Source organism: Callithrix jacchus, chromosome 4 (genome assembly GCF_049354715.1).
Source record: "Callithrix jacchus isolate 240 chromosome 4, calJac240_pri, whole genome shotgun sequence".
Taxonomy (NCBI): domain Eukaryota; kingdom Metazoa; phylum Chordata; class Mammalia; order Primates; family Cebidae; genus Callithrix; species Callithrix jacchus.
The window spans coordinates 44281114-44301171 of record NC_133505.1 but is presented as its reverse complement, the minus strand read 5'-3'; the positions used below and the strand labels follow the sequence as shown (position 1 = coordinate 44301171).

General features: G+C 44.2%; 1 protein-coding gene across 15 annotated transcripts in view; it reads left to right on the top strand.

The window, feature by feature from the left end:
* SLC26A8 (solute carrier family 26 member 8) overlaps window positions 1–20058 on the top strand; it is a 96742-nt gene that overhangs the window by 34087 nt on the left and 42597 nt on the right. For all 15 annotated transcript variants that reach the window (XM_035295455.3, XM_078369057.1, XM_035295451.3 and 12 more), the window contains one exon: window positions 18634–18716. In XM_035295455.3, coding sequence (XP_035151346.2) covers window positions 18634–18716 — 83 coding nt within the window. The remainder of the gene's footprint in view (window positions 1–18633; window positions 18717–20058) is intronic.

Here is a 20058-nt window from a genome sequence, read left to right as displayed (position 1 = left end):
ATTTTTTTCACCTTGCAGTTCTAGCAGCAGTTATTATTTTTGTTGTGAGAACATATAAGACCTACTCTCTTAGCAATTTCAAGTATACATTGTTAACTATAGTCACAATAGCACAATAGATCTCTCTCACAAAACAATTTTATCTATTGCCTCTTTCTCATAGTATTTCAAAGACAAGGTTTTTTTCCCCCCTTATCAAAGTAATATAGGCTCATTCTAAAAAGTTTGAAAAACATAAGGAAGTTTAAAAAGGTGGTAGAGAAAAAGAAATTTCTATAGTTGCACCATCCAAAGTCAACTACTATTGCTACTTTAGTACTTTCAGATATTCACTCCTTTCTTCTCTCAGACAAACATATGACAGGCCTAGGCTCAATGTGGGTGAATTTCCATTTTTTCTTTTTCTTTTTTTTCTTCTTGCAAACTACACAAAGAGAAGAATTTCCATCTTTTTCTACATAAACATTTTATTTTTATTTTAATGTAGTTGAAATCATGCTGTTATTCAACCTCCATTCCTTCTCGCTGTGCGGCAATAAGGAAATTGAGGCAGCTCATCCCTAGACTTGAACACAGGAGCATATCTAGATTAGAAGATGTCAGACTTAGAGGACCTTCCTAAAAAAATTAAAATAAAATAAAATCCAGGATTCAGGAACAAGCAATCTCATGTTTAAATGATAGCAGACAAAGGGCCAAAGAATCAAGGAGGAAATGAACAATCTTTTCCTATGAGTCGCACCAGATGCAATCACAAAGGAAACACACAGCGTTCACTGAGAAACAACGGGAAGACTTGAGCAACTTGTTCAATAAGAACCCATACTCAACCCCCAGACTTCAAGAAATGGCCTCAAAAATGGACATGTATCCAACAGTATAGGTTTGGCTTAAGAACCACAGAGCAAAGCTCAAGAAAGCAAAATACAAGCATATTCAGCAAACACAAAAAGCTCAACAGCAGCAATTAGCTGATGGTAGAGTCAAGACCAGTCCTTCCCAGGGAAACAGATACACCAGCCAAATCTCCTAATGATGCCTATCCTATAGCTCTAGTTTATACAGATCACTGGGCACTCAGGTTGTGACTCAGCTTATATCCCAGTGTTAAGGTCCCTACAGATGACTTTGTTGTCCACAAAATAGTTCATTTTGGCTGCTGCCAAGGTCCTAGAATATACTGCTTCTTCTTCTATTCCATTTTTGGAATCCTGAGTTTATTCTCCATGCTTCCATTCTAATTCTTTTGACTGTTCACCTCTACAAAGTAGGGAGAGCTACTAGACACCGAAGGTCACATATTATAATGTGTGTAATGATTTCCTACAAGAGAACACTTTTCAGCAATAAGGAACAAACTGGAGATACACAGACATACACGTTGTATGTACAACATGGATGGATTTCAAAAACATTGTGTGGCACAAAAGAAAAAAGACACAAAAGGCTACATACTATGTAATGTCATTACATGAATTCCTGGAGCAGGAAAAACTAATCTGTCATGACAAAAAGATTAGTGGCTGCCCATGTAGAAAAATTAAATAAAAGTGGCACAAAAATATTTTATCAAGGTGATGGAAATGTTTCATGTGTTAATTAGGTGTTGATTAGGATGGTAGTTACCTGGTGTATAAATTCCTCAAAACATACAGAACTGTATATCTAAAAGCTGTGTATTTTATTGTATCTAAGTATAGCTTAATAAAAAATAAATATGGCTGGGTGTAGTGGCTCACGCCTGTAATCCCAGCACTTTGGGAGACTGAAGCGGGTGGATCAGGAGTTCAAGACCAGCCTGGCCAAGATGGTGAAACTCCATTCTACTAAAACTCTAAAAATTGGCCAGACATGCTGGCAGGCGCCTGTAATCCCAGCTACTCAGGAGGCTGAGGCAGAAAAATCGCTTGAACCCAGGTGGCAGAGGTTGCAGTGAGCCAAGATTACACCACTGCACTTTAGCCTGGGTGACAGAGCAAGGCTCTATCTCAAAATGAATGAATGAATGAATGAATGAATAAATAAATAAATAAATAAATAAATAAATAAATAAAAGAAATTGAGGTAGAGGAGATGTTAAGTTTTTTCTAAGCCATATCATTAGTAAGTAGCAGAGCTAGGGTTCACTGTCTAATAATAGTGTTTATTGTTTCTTTTTTATTTTTATGTTTTTGTGACAGAGTCTCACTCTGTCACCCAGGCTGGAGTACAGTGGCGTGATCTCAGCTCACTGCAACTTCCACCTTACAGTTTTAAGCAATTCTCTTACCTCAGCCTCCCAAGAAGCTGGTACTACAGACACTTGCCACCATGCCGAGCTGATTTTTGTATTTTAGTAGAGACGGGGTTTCACCATATTGACCAGGCTGGTCTGGAACTCCTGACCTCAAGTGATCCACCTGCCTCAGCCTCACAAAGTGCCAGGATTACGGGCATGAGCCACTGTGCCCAGCCTCTTGTTTCTTCCCTAAAATTTGCTGATAAAACTTATCTTTTACAGTTATAATTAACATTTGACAGTGATAAAGATATTTTCATCAATAAAGCTCAGGTTTTCTCAGTCAGCATTTTTCATTTTAAGTTAATAGCTGAATTCTTGGGTGTCAATGAGAATTATTTCCTTTTTAAGTGGTGGTATGTGACAAAGATGCTTAAAGTTAACCAAGTAATCATGTGTCCCCTGCACTTCCTAATTAATCTCTCTTGCAATTAGGAGGACTCTGTGACTTCTGAGCTAAAGTACAGGTTAATAAGTGCAAGTCTCCTCTTCATTCCTCCCCTGCTGTGATGATGACACGGGCAGAATGTTAAGAACATTGAATTCCCAGGTGAAATTAGCTCAAATACCTGGGGCATTGTTTGCAAAGAAGATGCCTAAGAGACACCAACCTACCATGGACTAATTTCAATGTGTTAAAATGCTACAATCTCATGGCTTGTACATTAACACAGCATAACCCATCTTATGCTAACTAATCCTCTTCAAGGTTGAAAAATACTGCCTTGGGACTTTAAGCTTTTTTTTTTTTTTTTTTTTGAGATGGAGTCTCGCTTTGTCACCTAGGCTGGAGTGCAATGGCTCCATCTCAGCTCACTGCAACCTCCGCCTCCTGAGTTCAAGCAATTCTCCTGCCTCAGCCTCCTGAGTAGCTGGGCCTACAGGCGCGTGCCACCACGCCTAGCTAATCTTTTTTTTCAGTAGAGATGGGGTTTCACTGTATTAGCCAGGATGGTCTTGATCTCCTGACTTTGTGATCTGCCCACCTCAGCCTCCCAAAGTGCTGGGATTACAGGCGTGAGCCACCGCGCCCAGCTAGACTAAGCTTTTTAATAACTGTTGACTACTTCTTGTAGAAGTGCATTCTCTTTTCTTTCTGAATGTTTGAAAAGCTATTAATTCATAAAGGCGGGAAGCTGAAAGGCTTGTTTTTCAAAAGACTTTTCAAAACCCTGAAGGCAGTTCCAGCAATCCCACTATTGGGTATATATCCCAAGGAAATGAAATCTTATGTTGAATAGATATCTGCACTCTCATGTTCACTGCAGCACTATTTAAAATACTCAAGTTATGGAATCAACCTAAGTGTTCATCAACAGATAAATGGATACATGTGGTATATATAGGTATTAGTTGATAGACATGTAACAAAAAATGATTTTTTAAAATGTGGTATACATATACGATGGACTACTATTCAGTCTTTAAAAAGAAGGAACTCCTTCTCCTTAAAGTCTGGGTATTTGGTTTAAAAGTAAGATAAAATAAAATGAAAAATAAAAAGAAGGAAATCTTGTTATTTGGGACAACGTGGATGAACCCAAAGGACATGTTAAGTGAAGTAAGCCAGGCACAGAAGGACAAATACTGCATGATCTCACTTATATGTGGAATCTAAAAAAGTTGAACTCATTGACATAGAGTAGAATGGTGGTTACTAAGGGCTAGAGTTACCTGAGAGTGGTTTGGGGAGATGTTGGCCAAGGATACAAAATTTCAGTTTGATAAGAGGAATAATTTCAAGAGAACTGTTGTACAACATAGTAACTATAGTTAGTATCAATGTATCATATTCTTGAAAATTGCCAAGAGAGTAGATTTTAAGTGTCCTCACCACACCAAAAAAGATAGGTAGGCTGGGCATGGTAGCTCACACCTGTAATCTCAGTACTTTGGGAGCTTGAGGTGGATCACCTGAGGTCAGGAGTTCAAGACCAGCCTGTCCAACATGGTGAAAGCCACCCCTACTAAAAATACAAAATTAGCTGATTGTGGTGGTACATGCCTCTAATTCCAGCTACTCGGGAGACTGAGGAAGGAGAATCACCTGAAGCCGGAAGGCAGAGGTTGCAGTAAGCTGGGATCACACCATTATACTCCAACCTGGGCAACAACAGCAAAACTCCATTTAAAAAAATAAAAATAGATATGTATGTGAAGCTCAATCCAGTCATTCTATAATGTATATATGTATTTCAAAACAACATGTTGTATATGACAAATATAGATGATTTTTATTTGTTAATTCTTAAAAATAAAACCTGGATACAAACAGTACTCTAGAGCTCAGGGAACAATGTATATATAGAGTTTGTAGGGGTGCAGCCGGAGGCAGCCTCTCCTTTTCATAGAACCCAGCCCAGCTCTGGCACCTTAGGAGGCTGCAGCTTTGGAGTAACCAGCAGACAGCACCCATGAACAGTCTCGCTCTGTCACCAGCCAGTAGTGCAGTGGTGCAATCTTGGCTCACTGAAACCTCTGCCTCCTGGGTTCAAGCGATTTTCCAGCTGCAGCCTCCCAAGTAGCTGGGATTACAGGCACACGCCATCATGCCCAGCTAATTTTGTATTTTTAGTAGAGGCAAGCTTTCACCATGTTGGCCAGGATGGTCTGATCTCCTGACCTTGTGATCCAACTGCCTCTGCCTCCCAAAGTGCTAGGGTTACAGGAATGAGCCACCACACCTGGCCTAGCCCTCTCTTAAGAGACATCAGCACCAAGGATCATAGTGATGTTCCTTCGAGCAGTCTGTAAACCCAGATGTATCTGACACAGGCCTCAATCAATCCAGAAAGTTTATTTTGCTAAGGTTAAGGATGCGCCCATGACACAGCCTCTGAAGGGAGGTTCTGACAACATGTGCCCAAGGTGGCCAGGGTACGGCTTGCTTTTATACATTAGGGAGACACAATAAATCAAGCAATACATGTAAGATTAACATTGGTTGATCTGGTAGAGTGGGACAACCTGAAGGGGTAGGGGCTTCCAGATCATAGGCAGATTTAAAATTTTTCTGATTGGTAATTGATTGAGTTATTATCAATAGAAAGGAATGACTGGGTTATGGTAAGGGATGTGGAGACCAAAGCTGTGTCATGCAGATGACGCCTCCAAGTAGCAAGTTTCAAAGAGAATGGGTTGTAAATGTTTCTTATCAGGCTTAAGGTCTATTTTCACATTAATGCTGGTTGATTTTTCCTGAATTCCAAAAGGAAGGAGAGATATAATGAGACATATCTGATCCCTGCTTTAATCATGGTCTGAACTAGGTTTTTCAGGTTAACTTTGAATTCCCTTGGCCAAGAGGAGGGGTCCATTCAGATGATTGGGGGCCTTAGAATTTTGTTTTCTGAATACATTCATTTCATCTCAGTAGTACCAAAAAAAATTTTTTTTTTTTTTTTTTTTTTGTTTATATAGCCTTGAAAGCAATCAACATGAACCAGAGTTATAAGGCAAGGCAAGACATGAGAATGCAAAGCATGTGTGGGTTGACTATGACTGACAGGTTGGTTTGTGAGCCACAGTCAGAATAGTCCTTTGGGGGCCAAGCGTGGTGGCTCACACCTGTAATCCAAACACTTCGAGAGGCCGTGGCAAGTGGATTGTTTGAGGTCAGGAGTTTGAGACCAGCCTGGCCAACATGGTAAAACCCCATCTCTACTAAAAATACAAAAAAATGAGCTGGGCATAGTGGTGCATGCCTGTAGTCCTAGCTACTCAGAAGGCTGAGTGAGGCAGGAGATTCACTTGAACCCAGGAGGCAGAGGTTGTAAAGCAGGAAAGTGGCCACAAAACAAACCTCTGGAACACCAAACTGGGGAGGAAGGGATGATTTATTTGGCCAGAGAGCAAGGCAGCATAGTTGCCTAACAGCCAAGCTCAGCTCACAAAGTCCCTCCCCCTTTAAAGGCTTATACTCTAGAAATTACACGTGAAAGGGTCTTGGGCCGTGGAGCAGGGTGGAGTACAGTGACTTACGTGGGGGTTTGATTGTGTTTAAGTAAAAACAATGCCTTCCAGAAAGATTCCTCCATACCATGCCTGCGGATCTATAGGAGGGCAATTAAAGGTGGTGTCTGGTCTGCCAGCCTTTACTTTGCCAATTGAAATGCAGTGTGGAAGTCCAGGGGGAGGTGATCTTAAGTGCTTAAGGGTGATTAAGGGTCTCTTTCCTCACTCCCCCACTTTGAGAATCTCACCTATAACATTAGTGAGAGTTCTCACTCTCATTCTCATTTTCATGATCCTTTGAAGAAACTTACTGATAATGATGCATATACCATATTTGTGATGTAGTTTTCTGGTTAACTACAGCAGTGATGAATCCTCTAATCATCTGAAGGAGGAGGGGAAGCAAACAAGGGCGTAGCAAGCAAACATCTATTATTATTAGAACACTTATGATGAGAGTCTTGAATCCTCCTAAGGATGAGAACCAACCTCCAAACAAGGATTCTGGGTTAAATCCGTGCCATACCTGCACAGGCACGTGTGCCAGCTTGGTCATGTCTCTTACAATATCCTCCACTGCTTGATGTTGGTCATCTATGTGTAGACAGCAGTCAGTTTTGAATTTTTCACCGACTCCTCCTTCAGCTGCTAGCAGATAATCTAAGGCCAACTAGTTCTGATAAATCACATTTCTCACTTGAGTTTCTTGTCGGGCCAAAATGGACAGAGCTTTGCCCATTTCATTAACAAGTATTTCCAAGGCAGCCTGCAACTGGATGATCTGATTGAGCATATATATAGGAGTCCGGTGTCCCCATGAGCCATCCTCCGCCCATGTGGCTGGCCCGTAATACTTAATAATTCTTTCCAGTGGCCATTCGTTATCCTCCCATTCACCTATCTTTACACTTCTTTTCTCCCAGGCAGAGTAGACTGGATGTGCTAATAGCCCACTTGTCTTGGCAGACAATAGGAAAAAGGAAGGTTTAATGATTCTTATGACACAGCTACCTGTCCATCTTTCAGGCAGCTGTACATATTCTCTGTGTCCACATATCCAGTACAACCCAGCTTGGGGCCGTCCAGTCTCTCCAATATCCAGGATGATTCCAAGCATCATGTAATTTTGGAAATTTTAGGAGGGATTTTTCTCTGTATGGTTTGTGCTCCAGCGGGTTACAGTGTCCACTGTTCCCTTATGCGGTCGCTGCCCTAGGCAGCTAAGCTTTCCAACTGGAACAGTGAAGTCTGTTCCTTCTCTAGACAAACTATTGTCCAATAATCGAAACCTTTAGAACCCAGAAACTGTTGGTCTGAATTCTTTGAACTGAGGTCAGGTCAGGAACAGGGTCAGAGGGTACTAACTCATGGGCGTCCCATGGCCACCTGTCACCCATAGTAGTTCCTTCACATACATAGCAAGAAGTGACTTTGAGTGAATGGACCACATTTTCAGCAAGTTGGAGGAAGAAATTCTTTGTCTTTTTCGGAAGTTCCAGCACTGGCTCATTTAATATATCATAGGAGGGCTGGTATACTGGCTGGGCTGAGCATTTTTGGATTTTTCCCTGAGTCTGGATATTGACTCTGGGATCAAGCCCTTTCCCATCAATTCCTAGCAGTACACGCTCCCCTTTTTCTCATTTGGGGTCTTGGAGGTTTGTGATTATTATTTCTACTGGGTTACAATGTCTTGAGCCTCAGGGGACTTTACTCCCTGGAATGGTGTCCCCCCATTTTACAAGGCAAATGGGATTATTTGTATTATTTTTTCAAGTGGCCCAGATGATGCATGACCAAAAAGCATTTACTGCACCGGTAGGTTTCTGGCAGATGTACTTACGCTCTTTTGCATAACTTTGTTCCCATCTGAGGGAACCACAGCCCCCCCGCCCCCGCCCCGCAGTTGGAATGATAGGCATTGATGGCTGCACAGGCATCAAACCTTAGTGTAACCTGTTTTGGGCTTCCCTTCTTATCTGTTTTTGCTATTAACTTAGGGCTGTCCCATTGCCCTGTTTTGAGTTTAATTTCAAAAGTCGTATGCGTAGGGGGTTCTGATGGATTGTAGCAGACATCAGGCTGTCCATCCCCTGGATTACACACCTTATGCTGAGTACCATTATATAAACAGGTTCCTCTCTATGTCCCTGTACATTCATAATTACTGTAGAACAAAAGATTGGCAGTAACTCTCCATCCTACCTCAGTAACCTGGTGCACACACTGAGAGCATTCTCCAAAATCAGTTAATGTTCCTATTGTACAAGTCCAAATCTTAAGAAGAATAAGTCCTACGATGAATTTCCTTATCCTTTGGCCATGCACAGACCAGCCAGCTTCTGGGATGTGGCTGGACCAGGGCTTGCTGTCCTTTTCAAGGTGATTCTATAGTCATTGTCTGGGTCTGGTCTAGCTTCCCAAGTTTCAGCTGCTGCCAGCTTGACGCGGCTGTGGTGGATCCAGGCTGTGACTCCCTCACCTTTAAGGCTGCGGGAGTGGTCAGGATCACAGTCTGGGGTCCTTTCCATCGTGGCTTTAGAGGGACTGCATTTCAGTCCTTTATCCACGTGATTACCTGGTGAGAAGGGGGAACTGGGGAGAATAAGCTTACAGGGCATCTTTCATTTACCCAGGTTGAAATATCCTGAGTGGTTTTTCCTAGAGCTTGCAGCTGTTGTCCTAGCTCAGTATTCCCCCACGTATGGGAGGGAGCCTATGATATAATAAGACTTTATGGGGGGGCTATCGGGGGTACATCTAATGTTGAATAACACCAAGGGAAGTGCTTGCACCCACTGTAATTCTGTTTCCTGACACATTTTCCCTAAGCTGTCTATCCACTCCATCTTCTGCTTGGAGAAAGTACTTTTCTTCCTGAATTTAACAGTCCTTTTTCTTTGTACAGCACTCCATGTACTTGAAGAGTTAGAAAGGCATACCAGAGGCCGGGTGTGGTGGCTCATGCCTGTAATCCAAGCCCTTTGGAGGCCAAGGTGGGCGGATCACTTGAGGTCAGGAGTTCAAGACCAGACTGACCAACATGGTGAAACCCCATCTTTATTAAAAAAAAAATAATAAGTAAAAAATAATAATAAAATAAGTAAAAAAGAAAAGAAAAGAAAAGCATACCAGAAATTAGTATAAAATTTCACAGTCTTATCTTCCAGGGCCCGGGTCAGAGCAGCAAGTTCAGCCTTCTGAGCCAAAGTACCCTGAGGCAGTGGCACAATCCCGATTACAGTGTTCAGAGTTACTACCGCATAGCCTGCACACTCTTCTCCTTGTGGATTAACAAAACTACCTCTATCCACACACAACTCCCAGTCTACTACCGTCCATGGTTGATCCTGAAGATCTGGCCTGCTGGGATAAACTGAGTCCAATACTTCGACACAGATGTGTTTAACTGGGCCTTCTGACAACGGGAGCAAAGTGGTGGGGTTTAAGGTGTTGCAGACCTCAATAGTGATGCGGGGATTTTCACATAGCAGACTCGGGTATTTGGTTAACCTCACATTTGTTAACCAACGATGTCCTTTGGTATTTTTTAGAGTCTATACTGCATAGGGTGCTTTGATATTTAAATTTTGCTGCAGGGCTAGCTTGTGCTAGAAAAGCAGTTGCTGCCAGGGCCCTTAAACATGGGGCCCTCCTTTAGAAACTCCGTTCAGCTGCTTGAAGAGATAAGCTACAGGCCTGGGCCAAGATCCCACTATTTGTGTTAGAACTCCAACTGCCATTTTTTCCCCCTCTTTCTGACACAAACAGCGTGAGAGGCTTTGTTAAATTGGGTAACCCCAAAGCCGGGGATGACAAAAGTCTCACTTTCCGTTCCTGATAGGCCTGTCGCTGCTGGGATCCTCATTCAGAGGGTTCCTTGTCTTCTTCCTCTCCCCTGCTTTGTCATTTTTTATAGGGGTTTGACGAGTACTACGAAGTCTGGAATCCACAATTTACAGAAACCCGCGGCTCCCAGGAGCTCTCTCACCTGCCTTCTAGTCTCAGGTTCTGGCGGGTTGCAAATGACTTGTTTCCTTTCTGCTTCTAGGCTGCACTCTTCCTTCTGGATGGTGAACACAGATACCACACTTGCTGTTGACAAATCCGGTCTTTCTTTTTTTTTTTTTTCAGATGGAGTTTTGCTCTTGTTACCCAGGCTGGAATGCAATGGCGTGATCTCTGCTCACTGCAACCTCCGCGTCCTGGGGTCAAGCAATTCTCCTGCCTCAGCTTCCCGAGTAGCTGGGACTATAGGCTGCATCACCATGCTCAGCTAATTTTTTTATTTTTAGTAGAGGCCATGTTTCACCATGTTGACCAGGATGGTCTCAATCTCCTGGCCTCACGATCCACCCTCCTTGGCCTCCCAAAGTGCTGGGATTATAGGCATGAGCCACTACGCCCGGCCCAGGGCTTTGTTTTTAGACACTTTATACCCACAGTCCTCCAGCTGCTGAAGTAAGGCATCTGTTCCTTTATCACACCTGCCTGCCATGGGAAGTCCCAATAAAAGGTCACCAGCATATTGGAGCAGCATGCAGCCTAAGTCCTTAGCAAGAAACTTCTGAAGGTCACGGGCTAGTGCCTTCCCGGCACCAGATTGTGGGAGAGTTCTCCCACTAGATCGTGGGAGAGTTCTTGAATCCCTGGGGAAGCCGGGTTCAGTTGTACTGGGTGGTCACACCTGTTTCTGGATTCTCCCATTGAGAATACAGAAATGCAAACAGTTTCTGACCCTCTGAGGCCAGTCCAATGCTAAAGAAAGCATTCTTTAAGTCCAAGCCAGTGAACCAACTATCCTCTGCTGACAATCCCAACAGCATGTACAGGTTGGGTGCAAGTGGGTGCAAAGTCACTGTGGTCTGATTAACCAAACACAAGTCCTGCACTGGCCTGTAGTCTTTGGTTTAGTTAGGAAGAGTCTCCACCCCTCCTCCCAAGGGACTGTGAGAGCCTCGATAATCCCTGCCTGAGGCAGTTTTAGCTGAAGGGACCCCTTATCAGTGACGATGATAGCAGTAGCTCTTAGTTTGCATAGCAAGTCTCTCCCCAAGAGGGGTAGCAGGCAGTCTGACATGTACAGGAACTGATGTATAACCTCATTGCCTCCCATCAAACAGGTTTGAGGCAGACAGAAAGACTGTTTCTCTTACACCCCAGTAGCTCCAACAATATTCATTGTTTTCTTTGATGGGGGGTTACAGGACTTAGGAGCATGGGCTCTTAGGGGGCAAATGAGCCCAGCCCCCTTCAGTCTAATAGCCCCTCCATTAGATTGAACAGAGCTCCGTCACTTTCACCTGAAGCCTTGTTCTTCAGATCACCCTGTTTTCCTGCTAACCGGGGGCACTTGTCCTTCCAGTGTCCCACTTCCTTACTGTAAGCACACTGGTTACGCTGCAGGTGTGGGTGACTAGACTGGGTAGCTTTCCAGGAGCCCCCCTTTCCCTACCCTTCTGGGGGCTCTCCTATAATAGCGGCAGCTATCAAGTCTGTTTTGTCCAGCCTGATGCTCGTTTTCTCTAAGACTCTCTCTATGGCTTACAATGTCTCTGTTCACAAACACCTGGTTAGCTATTTCCAATAACTGTGATGTATTCATGCCTGCAAATCCTGCCTGTTCCTGTAATTTTCTCCTAATGCCTTCTGCACACTGACTGACTAATGCCATATTTACCATATGTTGGTTTTCAGGGCTCTCAGGATCAAAAGGAGTATACATGCAATAATCTTCACACAGCCTCTCGTAGAACTGTGCCGGGCTTCCCTCTTTCCCTTGAATGACCTCAGAGACTTTATTGATGTTTGTAGCCTTCTGGGCTCCCTTTTTCAGTTCTTCCAGGAAGTCTTCTGTACCGGATTAACCTTTGCATGCCCTCTAGGGTGTTTGGATCCCACTGGGGGTCAGCCCCTCATAACTGGACCCTGGCATGCTCTTGGAACATGCTCCTCCAGCTATTTAGAAGTGGCTTGGAGTACTCTCTGCCTTTCGTCTGTGTTAAAAAGATACATAAGCAGATGATTGCAAAGTGGGGTTATGAATCTGAATAATAATTTGCAGTAGGTCAATGAGAGCTTGTGGCTTCTCGGTGTAAGACAGGTTGTTATTTTTCCAATTGATAAGATCAGCTGAGGTGAATGAACAGCAGTTATGTGAAAACATGTCTTTCCACCATATGGCCATCCTCATCCACTCCCGTATACCTCTCCTCTCTTAAAGGCATCTGCACCACTGCCTTGGGTCACAGATGGGCTGCTAGAGGTGGGGTTGAAGTTTCTCCTGGGAAGCGGGCTGCTATGGGAGGAGTTTTGCTGCTTTCTCTCTTGTCTACTCTGGATTGTTTAGGGGTGTGCAATTCTGGTGGGGGTGCTTAGGATTCAGGCCCAGGGGCAAGGAGGAGGGGGTATTATAGGCAGAAACTCCTCTGCGACAGATTTTCCAGGCCCTTGGGAGTCTGTCTCTCTGCCACTGAATCTGCCAGGCCCTTGGGAGTCTGTGTCTCTTGGTGGATGGAGCGGGGTTTTTTTCCTAGCTGCTTGTCCCTTTGCCATTAGTATGGGTGCTGCCTGTCCTCTCAATCACTGTGGGGGGTTTAGAATGAGCTACAGCCACGTATGTATAACTGGGAATTGATCAGGGTGTCCTGGCTCACCGCATGTAACCTCATGCCATAATTTGGAGACAAGAGACCTGTCTAGGCTCCAATCTGAGGGCCAATCCACCCCAAATGCTGGCCAGTCTACTTCACATAAGGTCCTCAGCTTCCCTGGTGTCATAGTTACTCCATAATCCCCACTAAATCCCTTCTTGAAAATTTTCAGCATAGTTCCTAGAGGGCTACGCTTGCTATAAGTATGACCTATGTTTTGCACCAAAAATACAGTCCTCACAGACTGTAAGGGAGTTTACTCCACGCTCAGTTCCTGCCCAGCATGGCAGAACACACCCTCAATCACTTCCGCCTCAGGCTGGTAGGATCATTTCCCACTCGGGGAGTATTTCAGGCGCCTTTTGGCATCGGAGCATCCGTTAATCCCTTCACAATGCCTAGATTGTGAAGGTGCCTCCTTCTGGCCATTTGCAGATTGCCCCAAATCCCGGCCAGCCCCACAATTCACTCAGAGCATGGGATCCCCTCTCATGGACCTGCAGCCCCCACATTTCACAGCTGATGAGTCCAATTGGACCCCTCCAACTGCTCATACAATCACACTCTTCCCCTGCCCAAATCGAAACCAAAAAACAAGCCTTCCAAGGTTAATTACAGAGAGAGCGAGCCAAGTACAAGAGTGCCAAATCCGGCACATGTGGGTGATCTGGCCACGCTTCCACCTAAAGGAGGTGGGCAAGTTTCCCAGGATCGATCCTACCGTGTTTCTGTTGTCCGGACACTACAAGTACCCGTTCCTTCTCGGTGTTCAGCCACCAGGTGGATCCACACTGCAGGGGCTTTCCTGCTCTGCTCTGGCGAGGCTTTCCACTGGGCCAATACCTGGTCAGGAGCGCTCACCCAAGCAAGTGGGAGCATCACCCAAGCAGGCGGGAGCCCCCTGCAGGGATGCTCTGAAGGGCTAGGCAAAACCACCTGAAAGGCTGTGCTGGCCGTCCACCAACCAAACCTTATGTCAACCTCTTGAACAGGTGAGAATCTTGGCTGTTAGGCAACTGTGCTGCCTTGCTCCTGGCCGAATAAATCACCCCTTCCTTCCCAGTTTGGTGTTCTAGAGGTTTTTTTGCAGCCACTTTCCTGCTTTATTTGCAGTGAGCCGAGATCCTGCCTGGTCAACAGAGTGAAGCTCCTTCTCAAAAAAAATCCTGCTGGGTGTGGTGGCTCAAGCCTGTAATCCTAGCACTTTGGAAGGCAGAGATGGATGGATCATGAGGTCGAGAGATTGAGACCTTCCTGGCAAATATGGCGAAACCCCATCTCTATTAAAATTACAAAATTAGCTGGCCGTGGTAGTGCGCACCTGTAGTCCCAGCTACTCAGGAGGCTGAGGCAAGAGAATCACTTGAACCTAGGAGGTGGAGGTTATGGTGAGCTGGGTGCAGTGGCTCACGCTGGTAATCCCAGCACTTTGGGAGGCTGAGGCAGGTGGATCACGAGGTCAGGAGTTCGAGACCAGCCTGACCAACATAGTGAAACCCTGCCTCCACCAAAAATACAAAAAAATTAGCTGGGCATAGTGGCAGACACCTGCAATCTCAGCTACTTGGGAGGCTGAGGCAGGAGAATCGCTTGAACCTGGGAGGCAGAGATAGCAGTGAACCTAGACCACACGATTGCATTCCAGCCTGGGTGACAGAGTGAGACTCCATCTCAAAAATAAAAATAAAAATCCTGAACCAGGTGCGGTGGCTCATGCCTGTAATCCCAGCACTTTGGGAGGCCAAGGCGGTGGATCACTTGAGGTCAGGAGTTTGAGACCAGCCTGGCCAATGTGGTGAAACCCCATCCAATTGAAAAAAAAAAAAAGGAAGAAAACCCTTTGGAGAATGCTATAAATAATTACAATGCTCTATGGGGTGAGGTAGGGGAGGAAACAGAGGTCCAGCAATAAAATAGGTGAAGGCTTAGAAAAATTCCAACTTAGGCTTAGGTTAATACCTTTTTTGTGACCTAATTTGTACTCACAGGCTATTAAGCCTGCAATACATTACCTATACACATGTCAAGTCAAATGATGGGGTCACAGTTTCTGCCATATAGCAGGCATTGAAGATGCAGATTATGTTAAAGCATACACTCTGAATAAAGAGAAAACCCAAACAGGTTTTGTGTGAGCAACATGGCTGTTTATTCACCTGGGTGCAGAAAAGGTTGTCAGCAAATGGCAGTGGGAGAGGAGTTGGTTTTATAGGTTTGGGGGTTTTTTGCAAGCTGGGAGGGTGTCGTTGGTTTGCAAGCTGGGAGGGAGTTGTAGGGTGAGGAGTCAGGAGGTTGGCCAAGGTCAGTTACAAAGTCCAGTGGCCTCATCAATTGAGGCCGGAATAAGAAACAAGAGAGAATGTCTCAAAGTTAAGTAGGCACTGCAGGGGTTGATCATTTCTTCCTCTTTTCATGGTCTTCCAGTTACTTTAGATTTTCCTGGAACTCATCTGGAGTCTCCCTGCAGGTCACAGAGGTTAACATGGCATCCATGGCACTATCAGTCAACCTAAAAGACTTTACAGGTTAGAACTAGAAAAAGACCAAGCTGGGCACAGTGGCTCACGCCTGTAATCCCAGCCCTTTGGGAGGCCGAGGCAGGTGGATCACTTGAAGTCAGGAGATCGAAACCAGCCTGTCCAACATGATGAAACCCTGTCTTAAAACAATAAATAAATAAAAATAAAAATGAAAAAAATGAATTAAAAAAAAAGAACCAGAGAAAGACCTCCCTGTTCCCCCTAGCGGTGAGGAAAATGGGAGAGGGAAGATGAGGGTACCCACGGCCTAGGGTCTAAAATGCCTCTCATAGCACCCACCAAGAAACTACCAATATTAGACATTCTGAGGAAACTGCACACATCTATCAATCTGTCCTTAAGAGAGCAGACTCTGCTGGGCAAGGTGGCACATGACTGTAATCCCAGCACTTTGAGAGGTCAAGGCAGGCGGATCACCTGAGGTCGAGAATTCAAGACCAGCCTGGCCAACATGGTGAAACCCTGTCTCTACTAAACATACAAAAATTAGGGGCCAGGTGCAGTGGCTCATGCCTGTAATCCTAGCACTTTGGTAGGCTGAGGCTAGTGGATCACAAGGTCAGGAGATTGAGACCATCCTGGGCACCATGGTGAAATCCCGTTGCTACTAAAAACACAAAAATTAGCTGGGTGTGGTGGTACCTGCCTGTAATCCCAGCTACCTGGGAGGCTGAGATACAGTGAGAATTGCTTGAACCCAGGAGGCGGAGGTTGCAGTGAGCTGAGAGCACGCCACTGCACTCCAGCCTGAGTGATAGAGCCAGATGTCTCAAAAAACAAACAAGCAAACAGAAAAACAAACACAAAAATTAGCCAGGCATGGTGATGCATGCCTGTAATCCCAGCTACTCAGGAGGCTGAGGCACGAGAATCACTTGAAACTGGGAGGTGGAGGTTGCACTCCAGCCCAGGCAACAATACTGACAATCCGTCTCAAAGAAAAAAAAAGAGCAGACTCAAATATTTAGGAAAAATTTCAAGCCAACAACTGAGACCCAGGTAGAATATATTGACAATTCAAGGGTCCCTTGGCTATAAGAAATTATATATACTATATGTTCATAATTTTTTTTTTCCTGAGACAGATGTTGCTCTGTCACCCAGGCTAAAGTGCAATGGTGTGATCTCAAGTCACTGCAACCTCCACCTCCCAGGTTCAAGCAATTCTCCCGCCTCAGCCTCCTGAGTAGCTGGGATCATAGGCAAGTACCACCACACCTGGCTAATTTTTGTGTTTTTAATAGAGATGGGGTTTCACCATGTTGGTCAGGCTGGCCTCAAACTCCTGACCTCAGGTGATGTGCCCACCTTGGCCTTCCAAAGTACTGGGATTACAGGTATGAGCCACCGTGCCTGGCCGTATGTTCATAATTTATGTGTATTTAAGCTGTATAGCAAACACAAAAAAATGTCAGCAATGGTTGTCTTTGGATGCGTTATTTCTGTTTTTCAGTGTTTCATGTTTTCTCCATTTATCTCTGTGAGCAAATATTACCTTTATACTGGAAATAAGAGTTCCTTGCCATGTGAAAACCAAGACTCTTCTTCTCTGACCCAAGCTGTGATCCAGATTCTTCCTTCCATTCTAATCTGTAGGCTTCCTAGGGGTCTTCATCTGATAACAGTATCACAGGTTAGCCAACTGCTATCCTTTTCAGCGTCTGAGGAACTCCTGCAGTAGATGCTGGGGAAAGATGTATGTGTCCATAGGAAGAATGGGATAAAGCAACCATATAATTGCTATTTAAAACCTGGGAATTCAGGTCTCTTGTCTCTGGTTTAACCTGCATTGATGCAGTCTTTATAAGTTATAACAGCTGCTAGATTGTCTCTTTTTCCTCTAATTAAAAGTCAGGGACTAGAGGGAGAATTACCATTTTTAGAAGTAATGAAAGGATAGAAAAGCAGGTACTTGCTTTTCTACAGACTTTTTTCTTTGTGCTATTAAGTGTTGCTCCATATTATTAAGGGTTAATTATGTTTCTTTCAGGCTGGGAGCGGTGGCTCACGCCTATAATCCCAGCACTTTGGGAGGCTGAGGCGGGTGGATCATGAGGTCAAGATTTCGAGACCGTCCTGGTCAACATGGTGAAACCCCGTCTCTACTGAAAATACAAAAATTAGCTGGGCATGGTGGTGCATGCCTGTAGTCCCAGCTACTCGGGAGGCTGAGGCAGGAGAATTGCTTGAACCCAGGAGGCAGATGTTGCGGTGAGCCGAGATCACGCCACTGCACTCCAGCCTGGGTAACAAGAGCAGGACTGCTCTTGTTTTTTGAAACTCCATCTCAAAAAAAAAATTATGTTTCCTTCTTAGTATACCTCAACAAGCCCCTAAAAGGCATATCTGTATTACTACAATATGCCTGGAACTAAAAACTTTTGAAACTGAAAACTTGATACAGCCATTATCTGAAAACATGTTCATATTAATCTTCTTCTTTTTTTTTTTAAGATGGGGTTTCACCATATTGGTCAGGCCGGTCTCAAACTCCTAACCTCAGGGGATCCGCCCGCCTCAGCCTCCCAAAGTGCTGGGATTATAGGCATGAGCCACCGCACCCCACAACATGTTTATATTAATCTACATGTTTAAAGCTGGTGGGGAGATTCCCCACTTCCTGATAAACTCTGAAATACATATCTCTTTATTTATTTATTTTAAATCAGTCTCCATAGAAACTGTCAAAAATAGCAAGTGCCAACTGTATTGCAAGTCGTCATGGTGGGATAAACCTCATTGGCTATGGTACTGCCACTGCATAAAGCTACATCTCTTTATTTAAAGAGGAGCAATGGGACAGGTATTTCCCAAGTCATTCAACATTTAAATGGATCAACCTCACTGAAAGCCATTAAGATTCAAAGATATTAAATATTAAAACAAGAAAAAATAAATAAAGTTGGTGGGGAGTCAGAAGTTCAAGGCTTCCATTTGTTCCCATCATTGTATCACAGACCAAGTTGTTTTGCACTCTGGCTACAATGTCAAAAGGAGCTTGGAGAACCAAAAGAATCAGGGAAGAGCGCTGATGCCTGTGTTGCTCGCTTAACTAGCCATGCCTCCCTCTCTGACTTGCACGCACAGGGACTGCCACATGTTTTATTTTCTGAGCTGCCAGAGGCTAGGGGCAGCTCTGCTCCTGGAAGCAATGCACTATATATAGGTATTCATATGCCTCTCCCTTTTTTTTTTTAACCCCCTACAGATTATTGTCTTCACTGTGTTTGCAAACAAGATAAGCATGGCCACAGAAACCAGCAAGATGCTTATTGACATGATTCCTTACAGGTCAGTAATTCCACTTTCCAAGATTGCTTTTTTCTTGCTGATACACTGTCTTAGCCTCTGACCACACAGCCTGATTGCACCACTAATGACTCTAATAAGGATTGATATTTTCTACTAGCAGTCTCTGGCCAAAGCAAAATTCATTTGAGAACACAGAGGTTCATGAAAGGAGAAGGGCTAGGGACAACTCCTTGTGTCTTCTCTGGTCAGCCTCTGTCTCTCTTATCATAGCTGAGCCAATCCCCTTATCCAGGAAAACTGTTATATGCACTGAATACCAGAGAAACTCGTGTTCTTTTCATAGCACATGATAGGCCTTCCCAGCTACCGTGCCTCTCTGATTAATTTTCAAGGGGTAAACAAGAGATGCCTTGGTTTTTCTAGCCTCCCCTGCAGCTCTGAGTTCGGAAGATGAATGTTTCTTCTGCCTTCACAAACTTAGACTAAATTGGTGCTCTATTTTTATTTATTTATTTATTTTTGAGACAGGGTCTCATTCTGTTGCCTAGGGTGGAGTGCAGTGGTACAATCTTGGCTCACTGCACTATTGAACTCTCAGGCTCAAGTGATCCTCCCACCTCAGCCCTCTGAATAGCTGGGACTACAGGCGCCCACCGCCACGCCCAGCTAAGTCTTTGCAGTTTTAATAAAGACAGCGTTTTGCCATGTTGCTTGTGCTGGTTTCAAACCCCTGGGCTCAAACAGTCCTCCTGCCTCGGCCTTCTAAAGTACCCAGCCAGAACTGATACCCTTGAACAACATTATTTTTTTCCTTTGGATAGAAAGTGATCTTCAAATAGCCTAGCATATGCAGTTCTTAAGGACTCACAATCAATTTACATTACAATTCTTACCAGTGACTATGAAGCACCGCTCTTGCTTCTGTTAGGAAAATTTTTTTTAAACCTTAATCAGTGATTCCCAAGTTTTCTCAAAAATCTAATTTAATAAAAAAAAAAAAAACCTTAATCAGATGAATCACATTAGCTAAGAAAGGCAATACACTGCAGTTTCTTGACTCACAGGCAGACTTTTGAAGAGCATTGCCCATTTCCTCACATTGTATAATAAGGAATCCTGTAAAGAGTGAAGGATACTTGCTAAATTCCAGGATCACAAAATGTAGGCTTTTCTTTTTCTTTTTTTCTTTTTTCTTTTTGAGTCTTGCTATGTTACTCAGGCTGGGGTGCAGTGACGCAATCTCAGCTCACTGCAAACTCCACCTCCCAGGTTCAAGTGATTCTCCTGCTGAGTCTCTCGAGTATCTGGAATTACATGTCTGCCACCGTGCCCAGCTAATTTTTGTATTTTTTGTAGAAGACAGGGTTTCACCATGTTGGCC